The 24,978-nt window shown below is 43.3% G+C and overlaps 1 protein-coding gene across 4 annotated transcripts in view; it reads right to left on the bottom strand.

Moving 5' to 3' along the window:
* The window catches only part of zmynd11 (zinc finger, MYND-type containing 11), a 129,854-nt gene extending 124,607 nt beyond the window's left edge, over positions 1-5,247 (bottom strand). For all 4 annotated transcript variants that reach the window (XM_055664642.1, XM_055664628.1, XM_055664648.1 and 1 more), the window contains exon 1: positions 4,991-5,247. Coding sequence is in view for 1 of the 4 variants with exons in the window: in XM_055664655.1 (XP_055520630.1) it covers positions 4,991-5,028 (38 nt within the window). In the remaining 3 variants the exon portion in view is untranslated. The remainder of the gene's footprint in view (positions 1-4,990) is intronic.
* Between the last annotated feature and the right edge of the window lie 19,731 nt (positions 5,248-24,978).

The following is a 24,978-nucleotide window of genomic DNA, read 5'->3' as shown; positions in this document are numbered from 1 at the left end:
GGCGATGTGCAGAAAATGAAGGTAGGAAAATAAAGTTTAGTTGAAAGTTCAATCTCAAGTTACAAACGATATCCAGCATCCAGAACAACAGAGAGTTTACTGACTGCAAGCTCACAAAGTACTGGGTTCAAGTAAACAGAATTGGGTCAGCAGGTTGTGCAGTCCAGAAAAGAATCGTAACACAAATCTAGCATTTTGATCGGGGCCAAGCAGGTTAGTCTTAGCCACCCCCCAAGGCCACTGAATTAATACAGAAAAGGCCAGACAGCTCAGGGCAAAGGTAGTGTCTTGAAGTCTGCATCAGGTACCCCAAATTAGGGAAGCACGATAGTCTGCTACTCCAAAGGTTGCTAAACCACAACCAAGGCAGCAATGCTTTTTATAGAAAAACAAAATAAAATGGTAGATCAACACATGTAGTTTACACAAGAGTGATATGTAATTATAAACAGATAGGAATGACCCACTTCAAAATTATAAATCGCTGACATGAAGGATAATCAAAATAAAAATTAAAGCAAGGATAGTTAATTTGGCCAGCTGATGAACATTATACACATTAAGCAGCTAATATAATGTGTATAAAATCATGAGGGGAAGTGATCAGGTGAATGCACAAAGTCTTTCACCCAGGGTAGGGGAATCGAGTATCAGAGGACATAGGCTGAAGGTGAGTGGGGCAAGATTTAATAGGAACCCGCAGGCAGCTTTTTCTCAGTGGGTGGTGGGTGCATGGAATGAACTGCTTGGGGACGAAGTTGAGACAGGTCAAAAAACAACATTTATAAGAACTTGGGCAGGTACATGGATTGGAAAGGTTTAGAGGGATACAGACAAATGGAGGCAAATGGTACCAGCTTGATGGGGCATCTTGGTTAGCATGGGCAAGTTGCACCAGAGCCCATTTTCATTCCAATGATTTATTCTTATTACATTAAACAAGTCTTTATAAACTAAACTCCCTCAGTAGTTGCCAGATTCCTCAATGCTCTTAATCCATTTAGGAATACAATACTTCTCGCCCCACCCTCCCACCAGTAGTTCAGTTCCAAGCACCCTAAAACACGTACAAGTGAACAACTGTGGAGTCCAGCTAGCACAAAGATGGAAAGGTACAAAGCAGTGCCTCGTGAAGTATCTGTTGGATGGTTCATAAAAACAATAAACTCAAACAAGATAGGAAAAAAATGAAGTAACAAAGTATTATTCCCATCCATTTCAATTCATACAGAAAGTAATTTCTAGGATCTGCATTTGGACCTTTTATTTTGGATGTTTAATTACATCACACAAATGCTGTGATCATGACCAACTGAGTTTTGAATCACGACAGGAAGGTGACAACAAGGGAGAGGGTGGGATGAGGTTTTAATTGGAAAGGTCAAGGTAGATCAGTTTAGATAGCCTTCAAAAGACTCATGTTATTTTGAAAGATATCAGCTCTCAGTTCGCATATACAATTCTTTAATTTCTTATGTCTATTTTCTCCATAATGCGCATCTGCTTGTAACAACTGTTTTGAAACGTTTAGGCTTAGAAGTTAACAAGACAAACAAAAAGTATGTTTAAACACCAGTGCCTAATGCAATCGGATTTATGGGTGGAAATTGCAAAATGCATGGCCGCCCATCTTCCAGCAAAATACCCATTTGGACATAATAAACAACATAGTTCTCCATAACTAAAACAGCCGCATTTACTTACAACTGGGTACATTTGAAAAAATAAACTCAATGTCCCTGCTGTGTACAGTTCCAACTCAACCATCTCCCAACCATAGCCATTATTTTAAACTTGAGCAAATATCTGCCTTACAGTTTAAGCATACAGAAGTTTCCATTATCCTGTGCCATCGCATTTTACTTCGATATACACTTTTCTTGTGAAGTTAAATGAAAGACACTGCTTTCCTTAAAGAAATTCAGCATTTGATTACTCTTTTGCTTAAGATTTGTGTTTTGTGCTCTTGGTAAGCATGATTCTCAAGCAAGGCAATTGCTAGGCAAATAAGACCATTCATGAAACATAGAAAATAGGTGCAGGAGGAGGCCATTTGGCCCTTCGAGCCTGCACCACCATTCATTGTGATCATGGCTGATCATCCACAATCAGTAACCCGTGCCTGTCTTCTCCCCATATACCTAGATTCCGCTAGCCCCTAGAGCTCTACCTAACTACGACATTTTTTTAATTATAGTAAAATAATTTAGATATTACTCCACAAATTAAACAAATTGTTTGACAAGTATTGACACAAGTATAGCATATTTGGGGGGTAAATAGGCAATTTTGAAATGGTTCCCATATATTCTCTTCAAGGGTTGACTTGTATCATGCCTGGGCCTGTTATGGACCAATTGATAGATTAATTGCTGTGCTTATTCAATAATTATTGTTGGTACCAGGGTGATAAATGCAAACTAGCTGGGCCTCAAACAAGCAGTTCTCAACATTTATGGCAAAAGAAAGTACAATAGCAACAATCAGGAGGTAATTGGATTACATACTTGAAGCAGAGAATGCTTCGAAGTTGTAGCAAAATACTGGGGATTGAATCGATAACCCTTGAATAAATAGATGGTAAGATCAGGCATTGGTGTGATTTTCTAAATAGGCCCACCTGCACCTAATAATTCTAAATATTATCCTTAAATATTCCAAGCTCGGATGATGTGTTACACAAGTGGTAGGACAAACATGCTGGATTTGCACACCACCTATTGTACTATACCAAAAGTGCCCAGCCATTTGAATCAAACTCAGTTCAGTCTGAAACAGACTCCGCAATCCTACCCCCATCCATAAATTTTGTGCTTCTTTTTTTAAAGAAATACCAAGAATCAACATCATTCAGGCACAGATACATAGCAATTTTTACCATTCTCCATGAACCTGAAAATGTCACACAACCCAGGTTGGGAACTATTGTACTAAGGCTCTCGGCAGACCTGCCTCACAGCAAAAGATTATCCAAACATGTCAACATTGATGCTTGGCAATTTCTTGTGAAAAATAATGCCAGATGGCAGTTTACAATCCAGGGTGAGTAATTCAATGGGTAAAACAGTTTTGATAAATTGCCAAAGTACAAGAGTGGAAATTCTACCAGAAAATGGCAACCACCTGAGGGACTAAATTACATTGTACCCAGAACAAGCTGTCGCCAATTCAAAAACTAAACACCAACAACCTGTTAAACAACAGTGTAATTACATGAATACTAATGCCAGGCCAAATAAAGGACACATGTTAACTACCCAAAAGTTGGCTAGAGGATCAATTGTGCCACAAACCTAAGGGATTGAAAGGGTTAACACAGACATTTCAGAATTAAGACCCAAGAGATCTGGATGCTAGTCAATAGTAGGGTAAAAGGGGCAGGAGAAATACAATATGATAGAAATGCAGAATTATGTTTTTGAAGGACGTAGAGTTGAAAGCTGTAATAAATAATGTAACAACAAAGTCATTGAAGGAGTCGATTAAAGGAGGAGAAACTTGTGGATTGGGAAGCAACACATAATAGTAGAATGGTGTGGATTAAAGCACATTAGAGCAGGAGCCAATTTTCAGATGGCTGAAGTGAGATCTCACCTGAGATAGTCACTGCTGCGAAACAACAAACACAGACAAGAAGAGCCAAGACTGGCACAGAAAACAGCACAATAGAAACTCGCTGCAGATTGGAGAGCATAACTCAGGGTCCATAGTTACAGAGTTTGGTTCAACAAGAAAGTGGTCAAAGCAGATGGAATCAACAGTACAGGAAGAGTTTGTGGCAGCTGAACTATCCAATTTTAAGAAAATTATGATTTTATCCAGGTTGACTAGCAACTTGACATCGCAGAGCTGAGTAGAGAGGAGGAAGAAATGTGTCAAGACATAGCTGACTCAGTCTGATTACACACAGCCAGGAAGGGGTCAAGAGTTGGGCGTCTTGTACATGCATACATGTTTTCAGAAGCTATTGCCAAAGGGCATTGTGGAGATTAGAAAGAGAAGGACAATGATAGATGCAAGCATAGATATGACCTGAGCAAGCTAAAAAGCCAAGGAACAAGGAAACCAAAATAAGCACTTTGGAATAACTATTAGCAACAAGTAAAACAGTAGCCAATGCTTCAAAGCTGCAGGCATGACATATTCCATTTAATTTATGGGACCACTACACACAGCAGGTTGTATTTTAGTCCTTGAATACATGCCTGACAGCATTAAATACAGTTGTAAATGCAACACATGTGAAAGTTTTTTTTCCAAACGCACATAAAAGGATTTACCCCCACTCGCCAGAAAAAAAGGCAGATGTTCACACCACTCAGAATATACCTTTTAACTTTTATTTTTTGTGCTCGAGATTGCAAACCGAAATTATTGACACCCCCCCGGTAAATGAAAAGTAACAGAAACTCGTGTGGAGAAGATTGCAAACGCAATCTCGGTGCCCAGCTCCCCCAAAACTCCCACTGAAACAAATTCCGGGTTGGAGCTATCGATCTCAGCCCTTAAACTCTTATCATCAAGGTTCAGTGGCCACTTGTCCGATGTCCCCTCTCTGCTCCCAGCCCCGGCCCCACATTCCCCCCCAGAAAAGGACTCACTCACTGCGGAGTGCGGACGGCGACAACCGCCCTCCCTCTCCCCACCACTCGTTGCCCGTCAACTTCGGCTCTTCGCCGGCAGAGACGAGGAGGAGGGGGGAGTCTGGGAGTTGAAATGATGCAAGAAGGAGAGAGAGAAAAAAAAATAATCCGCCGCACAGCTACTAAAGTGAAATAAATAAAACAAAAGGGGCGAGAGAGGGGGGGGGAGGCCTAGTTTAGCGACGAGGGCCTCTCCCTCCCACACCCCCCCACTCCTCTATTCCACCCCCCTGCCCTGCCCTGCCCCGCTCGACAGTGACCCGAGTGGCGAGGCTGCAGCGGCTGGGTTCAGCCGCCATGTTCGCCCCGCCGGCCCGTCGCCGTCGCCGTGTCGCCGTTCTCCTCACCTTCGCCACTCGTGCTCCGGCCGCGATGCGCCACCCATCCACCGGCGAGCCCCCGGCTCCGGGATCCGCCGAGCTTTGCCAGCTGCTATTGGAGTGAAGGAGGGAGGAGGAGGGGGAGACGGTGGTAGTTGTGGCTCCGGCTCCGGCTCCGGCCCGCCTCGGCTGTCGCTCGCTCTCTCCCTCGGGCTCGAGCTCGGCCTGCGATCCACATGAACACCGAACGCCACAGCTTCGGCTTCGGCTTCGGCGGCGGCAGCCGGCGCCCGCCCTCCCTCCCTCCCTCCGCAGGCCACGTCCCCGCGTAGCAAGCGTGCGCGCTCCCGCCCATCCACGTCCCCGCGTGGCAAGCGTGCGCGCACTCGCCCCGCCCCCGTCACGTCAATCACACCCCCTCGGCCAATCCACTCTCTTCCTTCAACTGGTCCAGCTCGAAAATATTCCCCATGTCCAATCCCATCGCTGCAATCCAACCTCTCCACCAATCCCATCGCTGCAATCCAACCTCAATCCCACCAATCCCATCGCTGCTAATCCAACCTCTCCGCCAATCCCATCGCTGCTAATCCAACCTCTCCACCAATCCCATCGCTGCAATCCAACCTCTCCACCAATCCCATCGCTAATGCAATCCAACCTCTGCCACCAATCCCATCATCGCTGCAATCCAACCTCTCCACCAATCTCATCGCGCTAATCCAACCTCTCCACCAATCATCGCTGCAATCCAACCTCTCCACCAATCTCATCGCTGCAATCCAACCTCTCCGCCAATCCCATCGCTGCAATCCAACCTCTCCACCAATCCCATCACGCTAATCCAACCTCTCCGCCAATCCCATCACGCTAATCCAACCTCTCCGCAAATCTCATCACGCCAATCCAACCTCTCCACCAATCTCATCACGCTAATCCAACCTCTCCACCAATCTCATCGCTGCAATCCAACCTCTCCGCCAATCTCATCGCGCTAATCCAACCTCTCCGCCAATCTCATCGCGTTAATCTGACTCCTCTGCCAATCTCATCGCGCTAATCTGACCCCTCCGCCAATCCCACCTTCTCCACCAATCCCATCGCATCAATCCCATCCCAACTCCAATGACTTCCCTCCTCCGATCCGATCCGATCCAACCTCTCTCTCTCTATTCCAAATATTTCTCCAAACTAGATACAAAGTGCCACAGATGCTGGAATCTTGAGCAAAATGCAAACTTCCAGAGGAAATGTAGAAACAAAGAACTGCAGATGCTGGTTAATACACAAAAGGGCACAAACTAAAGAAGGGTCTTGACCCAATATGTCATCTATCCACTAGCATTTTGTGTCCTTCTGAAGGATAGATGATTTACCCAAAACATCACTATTCAGTCTGGAGTCCGACCCCTAACGTCACCTAACCATGTCCTCCACAGATTCAATGAATTACTCCAGCACTTTATGCTTCAAATTCTGCAGTGTCTAGTTTCTCCATTTTATTTCTGGAGGAACTCAAAAGGTCAGGCATCACTATTGGAGGGAAACAAACAGACAATGTTTCCTGCCTGGAACTTCCCTCTGGACTGAGTTTGAAAGGTTCTCTGTACTATTCCTTCCACAGATACTGCCTGATCTGCTGAGCTCTTCCAGTTGTTTGTTTATTCAACCAATCCAAGTATTCCTCCAATCACAATACACCAATCTAATTCCTCCTCCTATTTAAAGTTTCTCCAATCCGATCACTCCAACTCAATTCCTCTTCTTGTCCAAGAATTATAACAACCTAAATCACACTAAACTATTCCCCCTCCAATTGAAATGTTACTACAATCAGATAATTTCTCCAGTTCCTTTCTTATCAGAATCCCCCATTTGCACCTTTCATCTTCTTTATCTTTCACCTCCTGCATCAACCACTCATTTGCTCACACCCCTACCTCACCCTGTGTTCCCACCCACTATCTCCCTTCTACTCAATCAGTCTGAGGATGGGTCCTGACCCGAAATATTGTCTGTCGTGTCCCTTAGCAGATACTGCCCGACTTGCCAACTTCCTCCAGCAGACTGTTTTTTTGCTTCCCTCCAATCCCATTCTCCAATTCCTTCCCTTCTATACAATCCACTTCCCAAATCCCATCACTATAATACTAGCTTGACACTAATTCTTGCTTTCTTATAATTTTAAGGACACCGAATAAGGTTATTTATCTCATTGTCCCAGGGCAGCAATCTTTAAATTTCAGCGATACAGTGCAGAAACAGGCCCTTTGGTCCACTAAGTCCGCGCAGTCCAGTGATTACCCCGTACACTAGACACTAGGAACAATTTACCATTTTAATGAAGCTAATTAACCTATAAACCTGTACTTTGGAGTGTGAGAAGAAACCAGAGCACCCCGAAAAAACCCACGCGTTGACAGGGAGAAGCTATAAACTTGCTCCTGTCAACACCCATAGTCAGGCTAAAACCCGGGTCTCTGGCGCTGTAAGGCAGCAACTCTACCGCTGCACCATTGTGCTACCTATGTGCTGCAATCACAAAAGCCCCATCACCTCTTTTCTTATTTCTCTATAGCCCTGAAATTTAATTTGGTGCAAATGTCCATCAACTCCCATCAGATTATTTTTTCCATTGGTAGGGTGAATACTAAATTAGCTTAAGAGCAAGTTGATATCCAAAGTGTAGTGGTTTTCCAGATAGGAGGGAATGGCTAATGAGTAGAATTATTGGTATTTTTAGGATGCAATAATGTTTGAATAGTAAATTTCTAAATATGGTGCAGGAGGAGTTTGAGAGATTCCATGTATAGGGAAAAGGAAATGGGGACAGAATTGGATGAAAGATAAGAGATGGAGGGATAAGGTAGGTGGTTACTTGGAGGCAGGAGAGGGCAGGAGATGTGCAGGAGGAGATGGTAACAGATTGGAGGAAGGTTGAGGATTGAAGGCTTCAGTAACAGATTCAAGGAGGTGATGGGGTTTAGAGAGAATAAATGAATAATTTTATGATTCCGTAATAATTTGAATGATTTACAATGTTGAAAAAAGAGAAACGAAGCGTTGTTCTATGGCTGTGGTATCCTAAGAATGTTTCCTGAATTGGTAAAGTGGTCCTTTTCTAGGAAGGGAAGATATCTGTGGGCTGGGGTTTAATATTTGCGTGACATCCTATTCCTTTCTGCTATGTTGCTAATAGTCTTGAATTCTCTTCCCTTCTGAAATTGGAGGCTGCCTGCATTGTTTGCAAACCTCTCTACTGACATTGCACATTTTAAACTTTGGACTTTGTTACTTTGCCACTGACTTACCAACATTTGAAATGTGCAGTTGCTTACCTATTGTAATTATGTTGCTTTGAATAAGCTTGTTATTCATAGTTTGAATCTGCTTCCACTATTCCTTAAGGCAGTGGTTTCCAAACCATAACTATTCATTGCTTGAAAAAGAGTTTCCTCATTGTTTCTCGGGACACCATTGCTCAGTCCGTTTGAGCCTATTCGATCTCCTGGTTGCTAAACACTTTAACTCCCCCTCCCATTCGCAAACTGACCTTTGTGTCCAAGGCCTCCTCTACTCTCAGTGAGGTCAAATGCAAATTGGAGGAACAGCACCTCATATTTCTCTTGGGCAGCTTACAACCCAGCAGTATGAACATTGATTTCTCTAACTTCAAGTAACCCTTGCTTTCCCTCTCTCTCTGTCCCTTCCCACCCTAGTTCTCCGACTAGTTTCACTGTCCTGATTAATTTTACTGTTTGTATGCCTCGTTGTCACTTTCCACTCATCCAACAATGAAACATTGTACATTCATCTCCTGCTTTGATCTTTTCTTTTCACAGCTTACATGTTCTTTGTACCCTTCCATATCTCGTTTCCCTCTCCCCTGACTCTCAGTCTGAAGAAGGGCCTCGACCCAAAACATCACCCAAAGGGATGCTGCCTGTCCTACTGAGTTACTTCAACATATTGTGTTTATCTTCAGTTTAAACCAGCATCTGTAGTTTCTTCCTACACATTCCTCATCTCACCGTTGATTCATTTAATTCAGACTTCTTTGGTTCTATTTTGCTTTTGAAGATATTTTACATTTACATTTTTTCACTCGACTCCCTGAAAGTAGAGAAGTATTGGCAAAGTAGCATTTCCTGTCAGACATTCTATCACAACCATGGAACAAAGATTTATTTCCTCGAATCCAAGAGCTACACAAGTTCGAAACAGGCCCCTCAGCCCACATTCTCCATGGCGACCAAGTTGGCACACTGGCCTAGTCCCATTTGCCTGCATTTGGCCCACAGCCCTCTAAACCCTACCTATTCAGAGCTCTCTGCAAAGGTGTTTTAAAGTTGTCATTGTGTCCACTTCTTTAGCTTCCTCTGGCAGCTCATTCCAGATTTCGTTTTTAACTTTAGAAAATTGTATCACATACTGTACAATCATAATACTTTTATGGCGCAAAAGACGGCTATTTGGGCCTTTGAATCTGGGCTGCTTTTTATTAAAGCAACTCATTTAACAATCCATTCCCCAACTCTCTCCCAGTAGCTCTGCAAATTCTATTCCAAATCCCCTTCAGGCAATGAATTCCAGATCATAACTATTTATTGCGTGAAAAAGGTTTTCTTTATGCCATCTTTATATTTTTTTAATTGGATATCTTTGGTTGTCAACTCTTATGCCAGTTGAACGTCTCTTTATTCGCTTTATGCTGGCCGTTATGAATTTTAACACTTCCATTTTAAAAATTATTTCTGTCATTTGTTGTAAGGAAATTAACCCCAGATTTGTATCTTCATCCAAGATGTCCACAGGATCATTCGAGTAAAACGTTTGTTTAGTTTTAATTTAGAGAAACAACATGGAAACAGGTCCTTCAGCCCATCGACCCCACACCAACCTTTGATTACCTGTTCACAGTATTCGATGCTGTCCCACTTTTACATCCACTCCCTACATATAATGGTCAATTTACAGAGGTCAAAAAGCACGTATTTGGAATGTGGGAGGAAACTGGAGCATCCGGAGGAAATCCATGCAATCACAGGGGTGAACAGCAACCCCCGTGATCAGGATCAAACGCGGGTCTCTGGTGCTGTGAGGCAGCAACTCTACCAGCTATACTTTTCTGTCCCCTCTTTAAGGATTTCACATCCTTCCTTGAGGTCTCAAAGGTAGACTCAACATTCCATGGATTATTGAGGTTTAAGATAACCTGTTTAAGATAAGGTTTAAGATTACAATGTTGAAAAAAGAGAAAAGAAACGTTGTTCTATGGCTGTGGTATCCTAAGAATGTTTCCTGAAATGGTAAAGTGGTCCTTTTCCAGGAAGGGAAGATATCTGTGGGCTGGGGTTTAATATTTGTGGGACATCCTATTCCTTTCTGCTATGTTGCTAATAGCCTTGAATTCTCTTTCCTTCTGAATTTGGAGGATGCCTGCATTGTTTGCAAACCTCTCTACTGACATTGCGCATTTTAAACTTTGGACTTTGTTAATTTCCTTCTGAATTTGGAGGATATCTGGGAAGGAACTGTGAGAATCTGGAAGTATGCATTTTCAAACTTCTGTAATTCTTGCCTGATGGGAAAAGGGAGAAGAGGGAGTCAGCGGGATGAGACAAGTTCAAGTTCAAGTTCAAGTGAGTTTATTGTCATATGTCCCTCATAGGACAATGAAATTCTTGCTTCGCTTAGCACAGAACACAGTAGGCATTTACTACAAAACAGATCAGTGTGTCCATATACCACAATATAAATATATACACACATAAACATAAATAAGACTGGTCCTTGATTATGCTGCTGGCCTTGCTGAAGCAGCTTGTAGTGTAGATGGAGTCAATGGAAGGGAGGTTGATTTATGTGATGGTCTGGGCAACGTCCACAATTCTCTGCAATTTTTTACAGGCTTGGATGGAGCTGTTCCCAAACCAGGCTGTGATACGTCCTAACAAAATGCTTTCCAAGGCACACCTGTAGAATTTGGTGCGGGTTGTTGGGGACATGCCAAACTTACTAAACCTTCTAAGGAACTAGAGGCATCGGTGTGCTTTCATGTCCATAGCTCTGATGTGCTGGTCCAGGACAAATTGCAGGTGATATTTATTTCTAGGAACTTGAAGCTTTCAACGATCTTTACTTTGGCGCTATCAGTGTAGACTGGGGTTTGTACACTGCTTCCCTTCCTGAAATCAATTGCACTCTCCTTTGTTTTGCTGACATTGAGGGAGAGGCTGTTGTCCTGACACCAAGTTACAAGGTTGTCAATCCCCTTTTTGTACTGCGTCCTTTATGATGCTTTACATGGTGAAATTGCTTGTAACTCTCGCTTACAATGGTTGGGAGAACAGGAACAAAATTTGCAATAAGGATTTCTCATCTTAAGTATACAAAGTGAATATTTTAATGGCACTTCAGAGGAGCTATTCACTTTCTGCATCGAATAAAATATTTCGAAAAGTGAGCCTTACAGGTTGTCAGTTTAATATTAACTCACCATTGTAATTCTAGCTGCTTTTAGCATTCTCCCCATGGGTAAGGCACTAAAAGCAAATAATTAGTGCTGTGAAGAATAAAATGCTTAACTAGAGGGTTCCTGTTGTTGCATTGGGATTGCTAACTGCTCCTGTTAATTGCTGCTGTCACCAGGTGGAGAGGAACAGGTGCAGGGTTCCTCCGGGAGACGAAATGCAAAAAGTCAAACGTTTACTTCCAGCCAGACCTGATGCGAGCGTGTGGAAACCTGGCCAAGCTGTGCAACAAGTAGGGCCAGCACGCTGGCAGCTTCACTGCTGACACTCTGTAAACAGGTTCGCCATTAGGAATGTGCAAAGAGATAATTGTACAGTTGCACACAGTGGCTGTTGCAACGGGCTGTTTCGGCTAACGAGCGTCAAGCGCATGTGAGGTTGGTGGTGTGTGGAGCGCTGCTGAGCGGGAGGGTTAGATATATATCATTGCATAAAGCCTCTGCACAACTCCATATTCAAACTGGAGAAAATAATACAGGAGGGAATGCAGGAGACCATAAGACATAAGAATAGAATTAGACCATTCAGCCCATTGAGTCTACTCCACCATTCAATCATGGCTAATCCATTTTTCTCTCTCTACCACATTCTCTTGCCTTTCTCCCCATAAACTTTGATGCCCTTCCTAATCAAGAACCTATTAACTCTGCTTTAAAAATACCCAATGTCTTGGCTACCTGTGGCAACAAATTCCCCAGATACACTACCTGCTGGCTAAAGAAATTGCTCCTCAACTCCATTCTAAAATCCATTCTAGAGTACAATAATTTCCAAGAATAAATGTTTTCATTTTCCAACAGCCATTCTCTTTCTGTATCTTTATGCCAACTGGTCAAATTTTGAGAGAGGACATAGTAAATTTCTAGTGTAAAGAGTTGTACCTGAAGAGCTAGAAGCACGGAACTTTGGTTTGCAAAGAAGGACACAAAGAGCAGGAATAACTCATAAAGTCAGGGAGCATCCCTGAAGAACATGGATAGGTATTTGTTTCTGGTAAGGACCCTTCTTCAGACTCAATACTCAAACTAAGTCTGAAGAAGGATCTCAACCCGAGACATCACCAATCCACGTTTTCCAGGGATGCAGCCTCTACTTGAAGGTAATTCCCTGTTTTCACTCCTGAGAATGATATGCATCTTTAACAGGAATCAGCGTTAACAATATTATTTTAGTTTTAATTTTATTAGTTGGATTAATAGCAAATATTCTTGCCTAATTCTCCTGCGCAGAAAGACATCTTGAGGTGATTTACAGAACAAAGGGAACAGATGATTGAGAAGAAAATAATCTGGAACGGAACTGAGAGCATGATTGAAGTTTTAAAAGAATTTTAAGAGGTTTAGAAAGTGAGAATGCAAAATGAGTCTAAGTTCCCCACTTTGGAAGCACAATTTCAATAAATTGTCAGCAGCAAAAGGAGAGTGTATTTATTGTCATTTCTCTGGCTACAATGTCATCTAAATGCATTTGATTTATCCTTCCATTGAATTTGACGGTAGAAAATTTGAACGGGTGCAATGAAGGGTTTGTATTTCTTTGCACGATGTCAGATTGTGCTGCAATGTTTGCACAATTCTGTTGTTTCACACATGCTGTTGTATTTATTGTTGTATCTATCATTACCAGGTATACTGTTTACTCGATGAGCGTCACGTGAGCAAGGAATTTCATTTCACCCTGGTTTATATGACAATAAACTAATTTGAAACTAAATGTGCTGTATTCTCCATCATATTTTCCTCCTGCACATTCTGCAGGCAATGTTTTAAGTCTTGGTGGTAATAAGGAAGTTCCAACCCAGTGGTATGAATATTGATTTATCTCATTTCAAGTAACCCTTGCATTCCTTCTTTCTCTATCCCTCACACAACCTAGTCGTCCTACTTAGTTTCACTGTTCATAACCCTTTGTTATCACCTCCTCCACAGTCAACAATGGACCAATGTGGGCTACTTGGCCATCCGTGCTGGCTCTGATTTGTTCGGTACCTTTCATACCTCTAGTTTCCATCTCCCTTGACTCTGTGTCTGAGGAAGGGTCTCGACTCGAAACATCACCTATTCCTTTTCTTCAGAGACGCTGTCTGACCCGCTGAGTTACTCCCGTATTTTGTGTCTATCTTCGGTGTGAACCAGCATCTGCAGTTCCGTCCTACAAATTCTAAAGTGTGTCTTTTTTTAAATAGAAGTGATAATTCCTCCCATGTTGGGCATTTGGTGTGAAAATGACCTTTGCATTGATTGCTGAAGGATTGCTGATGGGGGTACATAATGAAGAAGGGTCTCGACTCAAATCATCACCCATTCTTTCTAGCCAGAGATGCTGCCTGTCCCACTGAGTTACTCTTGCACTTTGTGTCTATCTTTGATTTAAACCAGCATCTGGAGTTCCTTCCTACTACATAATGGTATATTTTCCTTGAAAAGCCAATTGGCGCAGGATGATGCCATCAACTCACCAACTTTGTTGGCATCATTGTCACTGAGTTGTCTGCCCTGGTCAAAGGGCAATGTCATAAGTCATCTCTCTGAGGCAATCTCTGAATGCATGTCAGATTCTTGAAATTCAGAGTAACCATAGTAGCCACTTTATTTTGTCTCGCTTGAACAAGAGACTGTTGAATGTTCTGATCTTTTCAAGTGAAACAAGGAAAGAGTCAAGAGAGTTCCTCACATCATCTGTTTGTTGGACATGTCTCAGAAGAAATTGAAATGCAAAGCATTGCAAGCTGAGCATTCAGCACATTCAGAATGCCTGCTCTTTCTTTTACTTTTACTGGTGAATTGTGAACCATTTGAGAAGCATTAAATTCACCATCTTCAATGGAAGGAGAGTCAGATTACAGATTATTGCAATTTTTTTCTCTCCACATCTTGCTAGGGGCAAAGCCTATCACCCAGTTTGTAAAGACAGGGGTAGAAATATGGAAAACACAACAATGCTAGGAGTGTGCAGAACTCTCTCACAAAGTTCTTTACATGCATTTTAATTCTTTGTCACGGTTCTTTTGTTTTTGGAAGGCCACATGCTATCAAATCAGTGTACGTTGGTTGGCGCTAATTATGAAAATCATTGGCACATTATGAACAGCTGTCTGCAGCTGTTCATTTTTCGAAACTATTGGCCACAGTATAGAGCTCTATGACATTACAATTTAATACACTCCATCTTGACATCAATCTCCGCTCTATTTCTGGCTCCCCTGTCCCTTCTTATTGCTGATTTATTGCTACGGTTCTGAGCAAGTGCAGCTCGGATTACATTTTGAACTGTCTGGTCTGATCTTAAACTGCCTCAAAACCTGGTGAATTTGAAACAATCTAACAACATAGTCACACTAATGACTGTTAACACAAAATTAACTTCTGAACTGGACTCCCAACCTACTAAACTTAAACTGCATGTAGGACGGGCTTCCTATATTGGAATATGCAACAAAATAATACATATTTAATATTTGTATTTCTTCCCTCCATATTCATTGTCTCCTGGTGGCATAAGATGCTACCGTAACTTGATAACCAGATGGTTAATCTGCCTACAGGGTCCCGGGAGTAGATTGGTATTGTGAATAATTAGATTTTAGTTCTAATCAACTGTGTTTTGTACTTTACACTGAGGTAATTTGTCAGCAGTAATCCTTACTTTCCTTGTTTCTACCTTTTTAGCCAAATGAATAAGTGTGCACTTATCATGGTTATCATCAACTCTGCTAATAAATAACTAGATACAATTAACAGTTCAAAAGGTTGATTTAGTTGGTTGTGATTAGTGGTCAAATAACCTTTGGAGATCATTCTTAGTGGTCAAATAACCTTTTGTTTTTTATTTTTTATTTTTTTTTAAAAAGATTAGAATAAGAAAAATAAGTTAGATAGTAAAGAATAGAAAGATGTGAAATATATAGCGTGTGAAGAAAGAAAACGAGTAAATGAAGAAAGTTGAGAGAGAAAATAGAGAAAAATAACCTTTAGAGATCATTCTTCCAAACTCGAATAAATGGGTGCAATGGGATCACAGCACATCACTGTGCAACAGAACTACCTTTGAGTGGAATATTACAGTGAAGAATCATTACAGTAAAACTCATAGATAGATAGATAGATAGATAGATAGATAGATAGATAGATAGATAGATAGATAGATACAAAAGATTGGAGTAACTCAGCATGACAGGTAGCATCTCTGGAGAGAAGAGGTGGAATACATTTCAGGTTGAGACCCTTCTTCAGACTGGTTAGGGATAGATAGATACTTCCTTATCACATGTGACATGTCACAGTGAAACTTTGTTTTACATAACATATAAAAAGTATGCAAAGAGTCACCACATATATGGCGCCAGCAAAGTTAGTAAGTGTTCAATGTAGCCCCCAATGGCCCCTCTTTGTTCTCAACCCCTGCCCTCCACACCGGGTCCCTCATTGTTCCCGGCGGGCCGGTCCCTCTTTGATCTCTCGGCAGCTAGACTAAATCATGGTCCCGAATTTAAGTAAATTTCTGTGAGGAAATCCTGAGTAAATGACAGGGATCTCGGGAACTTCGAGGTACAGAGAGACCCTGGGGTGCAAATCCATAGCTCCATAAAAATCCATAAAATGGCAACACAGTTGTAGTGCATACTGAAGAATGCAATTGTACGCTTGCCTTCATAGTCTGAGGCACTAAATATAAGAATTGTGATGTTGCAGTTATACAAAACATTGTTTATAGCACACTGCGAGCCCTCTGAACAGTTCTGGTCGCCACAATACAGGAAGGATGTGGTAGCAATAGACAGATTGCATAAGAGAGTCATTAGGATGTTGCCTGGAGTGGAAGACTGTAATTATGCAGAGAGACTAGATAGGCTGTTTATTCTCGATGGAATGTAGGAAGATGAGGAGTTACCTTTAGACTTTACATTAGATTGTAGAGATACAGCATGGATACAGGCCCTTCGGCCCAGCCAGTCCATGCCGACCAGCGACCACCCTGTACACTAACCTGTGCACATGGGGACAATTTTCCAACTTACTGAAGCCAATTAACCCACAAACCTGTACGTCTTTGGAGTGTGGGAGGAAACTGGAGCACCCAGAGAAAACCCAAAACGGTCTCACAGAGAGAGCGTCCAAACTCAGTACAGACAGCACATGTAGTCAGGAGTGGACCCAGGTCTCTGGCACTGTAAGGCAGCAACTCTACTGTTGCTCCACTGTGCTGTCCCCATAGAGGTTTATAAAATTATGAGGGGCGCAGATAAGACAGATAGCCAGAATCATTTTTCCAGAGCAGAACTAGAGGGCATACAGTAGGTTTAAGGTGCAAAGAGAGAAATTTAAAGGAGATCTGATTCACCCAGAAGCTGGTAAATATCTGGAACAAACTGCCTTTAGGAGATGATGGGGCATGGGCCGTGGAACCGGGGGGAGCTGCAGACTCCCACTTTTTTTTTAGCAATGTTTCCCCCGGGAGATAGCGGTCAGCCCAGCGGATGTACTTTAGTGACCGACATGGACGGTTCAGTGTCTGCAGGAAGCACCAACCTTACCCGTAATACACCGGGGGGTTCAGCAACTCACCATGGTATGGGCGGGCTGGTGAACGTGAAGAGGAGGAGGTTGGAGGGAGGGAGAGTGAAGGATTCCCACACTCACACACGGGGCCGTGTGGAAGTGAGTGACGGGAGGAGGGGCCCAGGGTCTGAGGGCATGAGGTCAAGGGGTCGGACTAATGGAGGACGCTGCTGAACAACCCAACCTTCCTGCTCCTATTTGTAGAGGATTCAGGGACAAAAAACACAGAGAGCTGCCAAGCCAAACACTGGCTAACCCCGGATAGATTCCAGGGTCAGCTCTGGTCTCACACCTGGAAGGATGTCAAGAGTTCGTATGGAAGCCAGAATGGGTGAGCAATGAAAGGTCTCAGTCATGTGTAGACTCTCGGGCTATTTAAGTTGCAGGGGAGGGGAGTAGGGGACTGAGAGCATGTTCACAAACCTGTGGTGGAACAAACAAGGAGAAGTTGTTCCAAGAGAGGTACAACATGGACTGCGGGTGATCACACCAGAGGCAACGGCAGACGACAAACTCAGCAGAGAGTGGAGAGACAGCGCTTCAGGAGACCCTTCACAAAGAGGGCTGGGCCTAGCAACGAAGGGGAAACCTTGTAAAACTCTGGGAGGAAGGGCAAGACAAAAGGGGAGATAGACACAAAATGCTGGAGTAACCCAGTAAGGCAGCATCTCTGGAGAAAATGAATGGGTGACCTATCATTTCGGATCTATCAAAAATAATAATCCCCTGCTCCTATCTCTCATGTAGGCCCTACATCATCTTAAAAATACTTCAAACAAAAAACATTGCAATCATACTTCTACAATGCATTAAAACCTGATTCTAATGGATCAAATTTCAAATTGCCCCTACCGTGGGCGTGGGGGTGCGGCCCCCTCCCATCGCTCGGTTGCTTCGCACGCTCGCCCGGTACCCCCGAGGCCGGTGATCAGTGATCGCTCAGGACCCCCACTTTCAAAAACGCTCCACGGCCCCTGTGGGGTAGATACAATTACATGGTCAAAAGGCATTAGGCCACATACTTGAATAGGAAAGACATATCCATGATACAGGCCTAATGTTGGCAAATGGGATTAGCATAGATAAGCTGCATAGTCGGCATGGAAGGGTCTATTTCTTTGCTGTATCTTCCTATGAAATGTAGTGGGCCCCAGACATAAACGCTTGATCATATGAAGCTTCATTCCAAAGTATCCTAACCTATTTGAAAATGATCAATAAGATATTCTGCTAGAGGTTTTCAAGCACAAGTTTGAACTCTGGGCTTGAAATCTTGTCTCCAGTTCAGACGCCCCTAGTTTTAAATTTCTCTCTGAAAATGTAGGCACACAATGAATCTAGGCCTATACTGAATTAGAGACATTGCTACCCCAACAGTTTGTTAGACTTAAATGATTTCAAAAGCAATATTTGAAGGAGAACAGATGCTAGCCAACTTATCTCCAACTAACATAACTAAAACCAGATTATGTGGCTACTTACCATTCTAAGGCCCATGGGACTTCAGTTACAAAAGCCAGCATCACAGTGGTAATCACACTTCAAAACTAAGAATATTAAATAGAAAAAATAGGTTAGGAAATTGCTCAGTGGGCCAGGAAACATCGGAGGAACGAGAAACAGAATAAACATTTCCAATCAATCGAGTTTCATCTGAACATGAGGAATCAAGGAACTGCAAATGCTGATTTACAAAACAAGACAGAACTATCCCTATTCCTTAATTAGGCAGCATATCTGGAGATAAAGGATAGGTGATGTTTTGGGTGAGGACCCTTCTTCACAATAAAGTCTGAAGAAGGGTCCCGACCTGAAATGTCACCTATCCATATTCTCCAGAGATGCTGCCTTACCCATTGAGTTACTCCAGCACTTTGTGTCTTTTTTTATCCAAACATATTTTGCTTCTGGGCCTGAAGTGCCTTTAATACTCTGAGGTCATGAAACAGTCAACAACATTGCTAATTATCTGCAGTTCCGCCCCAAGGTAAGACTTGATTCCATTCCTGAGGACTGTTTTTAATCTGAAAGGTCGCACATCAGAAATGCAACTATCTATCAATGTACATGAATAAAAACATGGTCCAACCAAACACAATGTATAGTTAAGCCAGAGGATCAACCTTTCAGATTTCTCCATATGAAGCAATGATATTACCATGAACTGAGTTCCCACTTGGCAAAAGATGCCTGCAGCCTCACTGCAACTATGATATCCATCCTGCCAGTCTCCCAACACATATTCAGATGTATGGGCTGTACATAACCTGGGTGTTCGTAACTTGGCGAGGACCTGCTTATTTTGCTGAGCAACGGTGGGCACTGCAGTGGCACAGGGGTAGAGTTGCTGCCTTACAGCGCAAGAAATCCTGGTTCGATCCTCACTACGGGTGTTGTCTGTACCTTCTCCCCATGACCTACGTGGGCTTTCTCTGGGAGTTCCAATTTCCTCCCGCACTCCAAGGACATACAGGTTTGTAGGCTAATTAACTTGGTAACATTTGTAAATTGGCCCTAGCGATAGCTGGTCGGGATGGATTTGAAGGGCCTGTATCTTTAAACTTAAAGCAAACTAAACAATTCTGTGAATTCTGATCTAAGGTGGGACTTAAGTTTGGCATAGTTTAAATTAACACATCTTGGACTCCGGTTGTAGAGTTGTATCACTCAGGGGCAGAAATCGCTATCAAAACATGGGGGGGGACACGATTTCTTGGACACACACACACACACACACACACACACACACACACACACACACACACACACACACACACACACACACACACACACACACACACACACACACACACACACACACACACACACACACACACACACACACACACACACACACACACACACACACACACACACACACACACACACACACACACCTACCTACCTACCTTCAGAGGTTTCAACCGTGGGCCCTGTCGACGGTAACATCGGGGGCTGACCTGGTTGGTGACCGACTCCGAACTCCAGCAACAGCAGCTTCGTCCGCCCCGAATCGTGGGGCTTGAAACAGGCACGTTCGCGGGGCCTTTCATCGCCCGGCGCGGTTTAAAATCGGCTTTAACATCAGGAGCCTCGATCGCCTCGTTGCAGCAGTTTGATTTTAAGCTGCGCCGGGCGATGAAAGGCCCTGCGAATGGACAGATTCAGCCCTTAGAAAGAGTCTGATGACAATAGACAATAGACAATAGGTGCAGGAGTAGGCCATTCGGCCCTTCGAGCCAGCACCGCCATTCAATGTGACCATGGCTGATCATCCCCAATCAGTACCCCATTCCTGCCTTCTCCCCATATCCCCTGACTCCACTATCTTTAAGAGCCCTATCTAGCTCTCTCTTGAAAGTATCCAGAGAACTGGCCTCCTCCACCCTCTGAGGCAGAGAATTCCACAGACTCACAACTCTCTGTGCGAAAAAATGTTTCCTCGTCTCCATTCTAAATGGATTACCCCTTATTCTTAAACTGTGGCCCCTGGTTCTGGACTCCCCCAACATCGGGAACATGTGTCCTGCCTCTAGTGTGTCCAAACCCTTAATAATCTTATATGTTTCAATAAGATCCCTTCTCATCCTTCTAATATCCAGAGTATACAAGCCCAGCCGCTCCATTCCCTCAGCATATGACAGTCTCGCCATCCTGGGAATTAACCTTGTAAACCTACGCTGCACTCCCTCAATAGCAAGAATGTCCTTCCTCAAATTAGGGGACCAAAACTGCACACAATACTCCAGATGTGGTCTCATTAGGGCACTGTACAACTGCAGAAGGACCTCTTTGCTCCTATACTCAACTCCTCTTGTTATAAAGGCCAATATGCCATTTGCTTTCTTCACTGCCTGCTGATACCAGCTTGAATCTTTCAAAAGCTACAATGTGATAAATATCACAAACAAATAAAACTGAAGCAAATAAAGGCAAACAGAAGAACCTTGGAGGGGAGTGGAGAGAGAGAGATGGGGAAAACAATATTAAATAACGTGAGTGACTTGAATGAGGGACTTACCTGCAAGCCAGCCAGGAAACCCATTCGACCGGAGCCCTTAATGATCTTACCCATTTAAATCCGATACCCATTTAAATCTTTCCCATCCACCAATACATCCAATTAGTTCAAATGGTAATTGTACCCGCATCAGACAGCTTTAAGATATTCTTCGTGAATACCTACAGCAATACTTGAAGCTCAAAACACAATTGGTGACACATCATGTTAATACGATGTTAATAGAGACATTTAACAAGCGCTCAACATTGTCTTGTGGATAGCGGAGATTTTAATAGATTATATTTCACTGAATTTCAAAATCTGGATTACAAAACATGGGGAGGATTGTCCCCCACCTCTCAAAGCATGGGGGGACGTGTCCCTCCCCCCAGGATTTCCGCCCATGGTATCACTATGATGGCATTCTGACCTGCCTTTCCTCCAGTGTAACTATCCACCGCAAGTTAAGCACACACAAGGAACTGGTCGAAGAGCAAGAGAGCAGCAGGAATCTGAGTCTGCGGCCCAATCAGAATCGAGGAGGAGGGGTCTCAATCTAAAAGGTTGCCTATCCAAGTTCTCCAGAGATACCACCTATTGCACGTACTATTGCAACGTTTAAGAAACATTTAGACAAGTACATAGCTAGGACAGGGTTTGAGGGATATGGGCTAAAAGACAGGTCGGACTAGTGTAGGTAGGATATTTTGGTCAGTGTGGGCTAGTTGTGCCCATGGGCCTGTTTCCATGCAGTATGACACTCTGACTCTATGACCACCTGACACACTGAGTTACTCCAGCACTTTGTGTCTTTTTTGTCGCTGCAAGTTAAGATTCACCGTAAATTTACTGATAGGCTTCCCAACAACATTTCTAATTGGTTTTCCATTCCCCATGAGCCAAACATATTCACTTTTGAATTTTTTGGGCGAATTTATGTCTTTGAAGGACAGAGCTCCCTTGGGAAACCACACACAACTTCAGCACCAAAAGTAAATACAAAGGAAGGAATGTTTCTTTCTTGAAGCTTGTTAGCACGTGGCCTTTAATTATTGATCATCTTTGAAAAATGCATCAATAAATTATTACTAAGATGCAAATAGCATGAGAATATATATTCAAAGCATTCCATTTATCAGCAATGTTTTCAAGTTATTTCCTTGATAGAATGCATGGCACGCATATTAAAAGAGAAGGCTAGCTTTGTACTTGAAATGCTAAGATTGCACTGAGCTGAAAGCCAGGCAGGATCTGCTTATGATCCAGGCAGTGCAAATTAAATTTCAGCACAGTACCAGTGACATCAAGGATTGGATTTATAAAGTAAACCCCGCTACAATTCATCACACAGAAATTAACGATAGCTTCCACAAAGAACTTAGTTTTTGCAGCTGAATCCCTGGTGACTTAATATGGGGCTTTACATGCATAGAGCATTCAAAATAAAAGTTTGATTTTCAGCAGCAGGATCTGCAATCTGCTCCATATTTTGTATGTTAATAGGTGCAGAAGCAGTATTTCTTGCTAGAGTACGAGTGTCATCTGAAGCACTGGAGTGTTAAAAGGACAGTAAGGTGTTAGCTTAGCTGTGCTTTATAAGCATCAATATGAGAGTTGACAAGGAGTACAGTTCCCATACATAGTAATACATTATAAATCAAATTAATATATTTTTTCTCTGCCTTTGCCATGGATATTTCGAGCTGCCTTCCTCTTCTGGTAGCTATATATCAAACCTTTTTTCATCAAAATGACTTAGTACATTCCATTTAGGGCCTTTACAATGTCTTCCACCTAATTTTATACGGTAAGGTTAGGTTTTACAATTAGGCCTTGGAGATGCAGTCTGGAAAACCTGTGTTAAATTAAATGTCATGTAATATTTATGTTACGAAGTGAAGTTCAGAGATGGAATAATTAGCAGGATAAACTAAGGATACAAACAGTGACAATGGCGTAGTGAGGTAAAGTGGGATTTAATGGGTCAATCAGTTATGATGCCCACACTGCCGTAAATGACAAAAGGAAATGTGCACATGGGGACACAAGGAACTGCAGATGCTGGAATCTTGAGTAAAACACAAAGTGCTGGAGTAACTCAGAGAATCAGGCAGCATTTCTGGAGGACATGGATAGGTGATGTTCCGGGTCAGGAACCTTCTCCAGACAGATTGTGGTAGGTGGCAGCTTTCTCCCCCACTACCACAATTAGTCTGAAGAAAGGGCTCTACCCAAAATGTCACCTACCCATGTCCTCCAGAGATGCTGCTTGACCTGCTGAGTTACTCCAGCACTTTGAGATTTTGCACTTAATTTTAATGTAATTGTGCATCACTCAATTAATCCCCCAGAAAAAAAAAAAATCAGATTTTATTGGCAGGATTGTTGTAGTTTCAATTTCCTCTTATCTTTAAATTGACCCCGTTCTTTTAGAAATTTGGCTTTGTTTGTTGTACGTAGACAAGTTGATATCAATCATACCACCCACAAACTGCCTGCCGCAATGTTGACAATAAATTTGTGGATAATCTAAAGATGAATGTCAATGGTTCACTGGTACCTTATTATTATGTGTACCTAAATACAGTGACATTCTTTTTTTTGCATACAGTGACGATTCTACTATACATTAGGCACAATCATACTTAGTATTAGAGTGTAAGACAGTACATCGCACTGAGTCAGTACACAAGAGTCGCCATGTTTCAGGTGTAATCCTGCACCCTTCAAGTTCAGAGTTGTTATAAATGGTGGAGTCTTAACTTGGCCATAAAGGCCCATTGCCCTGGCGATGGCAGTGGGTCAGAGTTGCAAGGTTGGTCTGGCCAGGTGATGTGTCGGTATCCTCTACTGCTGCGAGCCACGTCCTATCTGCGTGCTCAGCCTCTTGGAGTGGTGCCAGATCTAATGGAGCCCCAGGCTGCTTCAGGGCTTCCATCAGCCCACTCTACTGACTCCGTTTCCTCCATCCCTTGCCTTAGACATCCATCGCTCAGCCTCTGTGACCAGGGCCAGGGGCGCCCCCAGCAGCTGCAGAGTGCCTCTGAGCATCTCCAAGGATGCAGGAAGTAAGCCCCCAGCCCCCTCAGCAGCATCATTCCGTTCCTCTGGCTGCTGCCGCCGCCACCACCGCCATAAATGCATGTACAGTAAACCCCTTGCAAAAACGGACCGTGGGCGGGAGGAGGGTGGGGGATGGAGATGATGGTGCACGTTATTGCCGATTGTCCACTGTAACCGAGTGAGGTGGGTAAAGTTTAACCCAAGGCTGGGAGGGAGGAAACGCGGCGTTAGGAGTGCGGGATTAAACAAACGGGCGTTCACAAGCCAAGGAGCCACAGAGCCCCCAGCCCCACACACAGTGCACCAGAGTCACGCTGCTCGCTCTCTTCGCTCCCACAACCGGAAGCACGTCACGTGGCGCCAACTCATTGAGTAACTGGTAGAAAGTGGGGGGTGGGGTGCAACGGGAGCCTCAGTCCACTATAACTGAAATCCACTGCATTGAGGTCCGATATTGCGAGGGCTTACTGTACAGTAAAGGGCCTGTCCCACTTGGGCGACATTTGGGCGACTGCGGAGCGTCAGTGACTGACGCCCGTAAAACAGTCAAGTTGCACGACATACACGCTGGCGTATGCTGTCATGGGGGTGACTCCCGGTTCGGGTTGAGGCTCTTCCTTCAATGCATGGATTTTAAACATTAATATATTAAATTTAATACAATTAAATCAATTGTGCAAATGAAAAGATGTCTGAGTCGTTCCGTTTCATTTATAGATGTATGTGATCCGCTTCCAGCCATCCGATCGCCAGGGATGGAGAGTTGAGTGAATGTATTCTTAAGGCCCCGCCCCTCTCAACCCCCCTTCTGCCTCTATCCACAGACCTTCTCCACTAGCAGCCAGCCCCAACCCTTCA

Source organism: Leucoraja erinacea, chromosome 2 (assembly GCF_028641065.1).
Source record: "Leucoraja erinacea ecotype New England chromosome 2, Leri_hhj_1, whole genome shotgun sequence".
NCBI lineage: Eukaryota > Metazoa > Chordata > Chondrichthyes > Rajiformes > Rajidae > Leucoraja > Leucoraja erinaceus.
The sequence above is the reverse complement of the archived record's forward strand: the minus strand, read 5'-3'. Positions and strand labels throughout refer to the sequence as shown.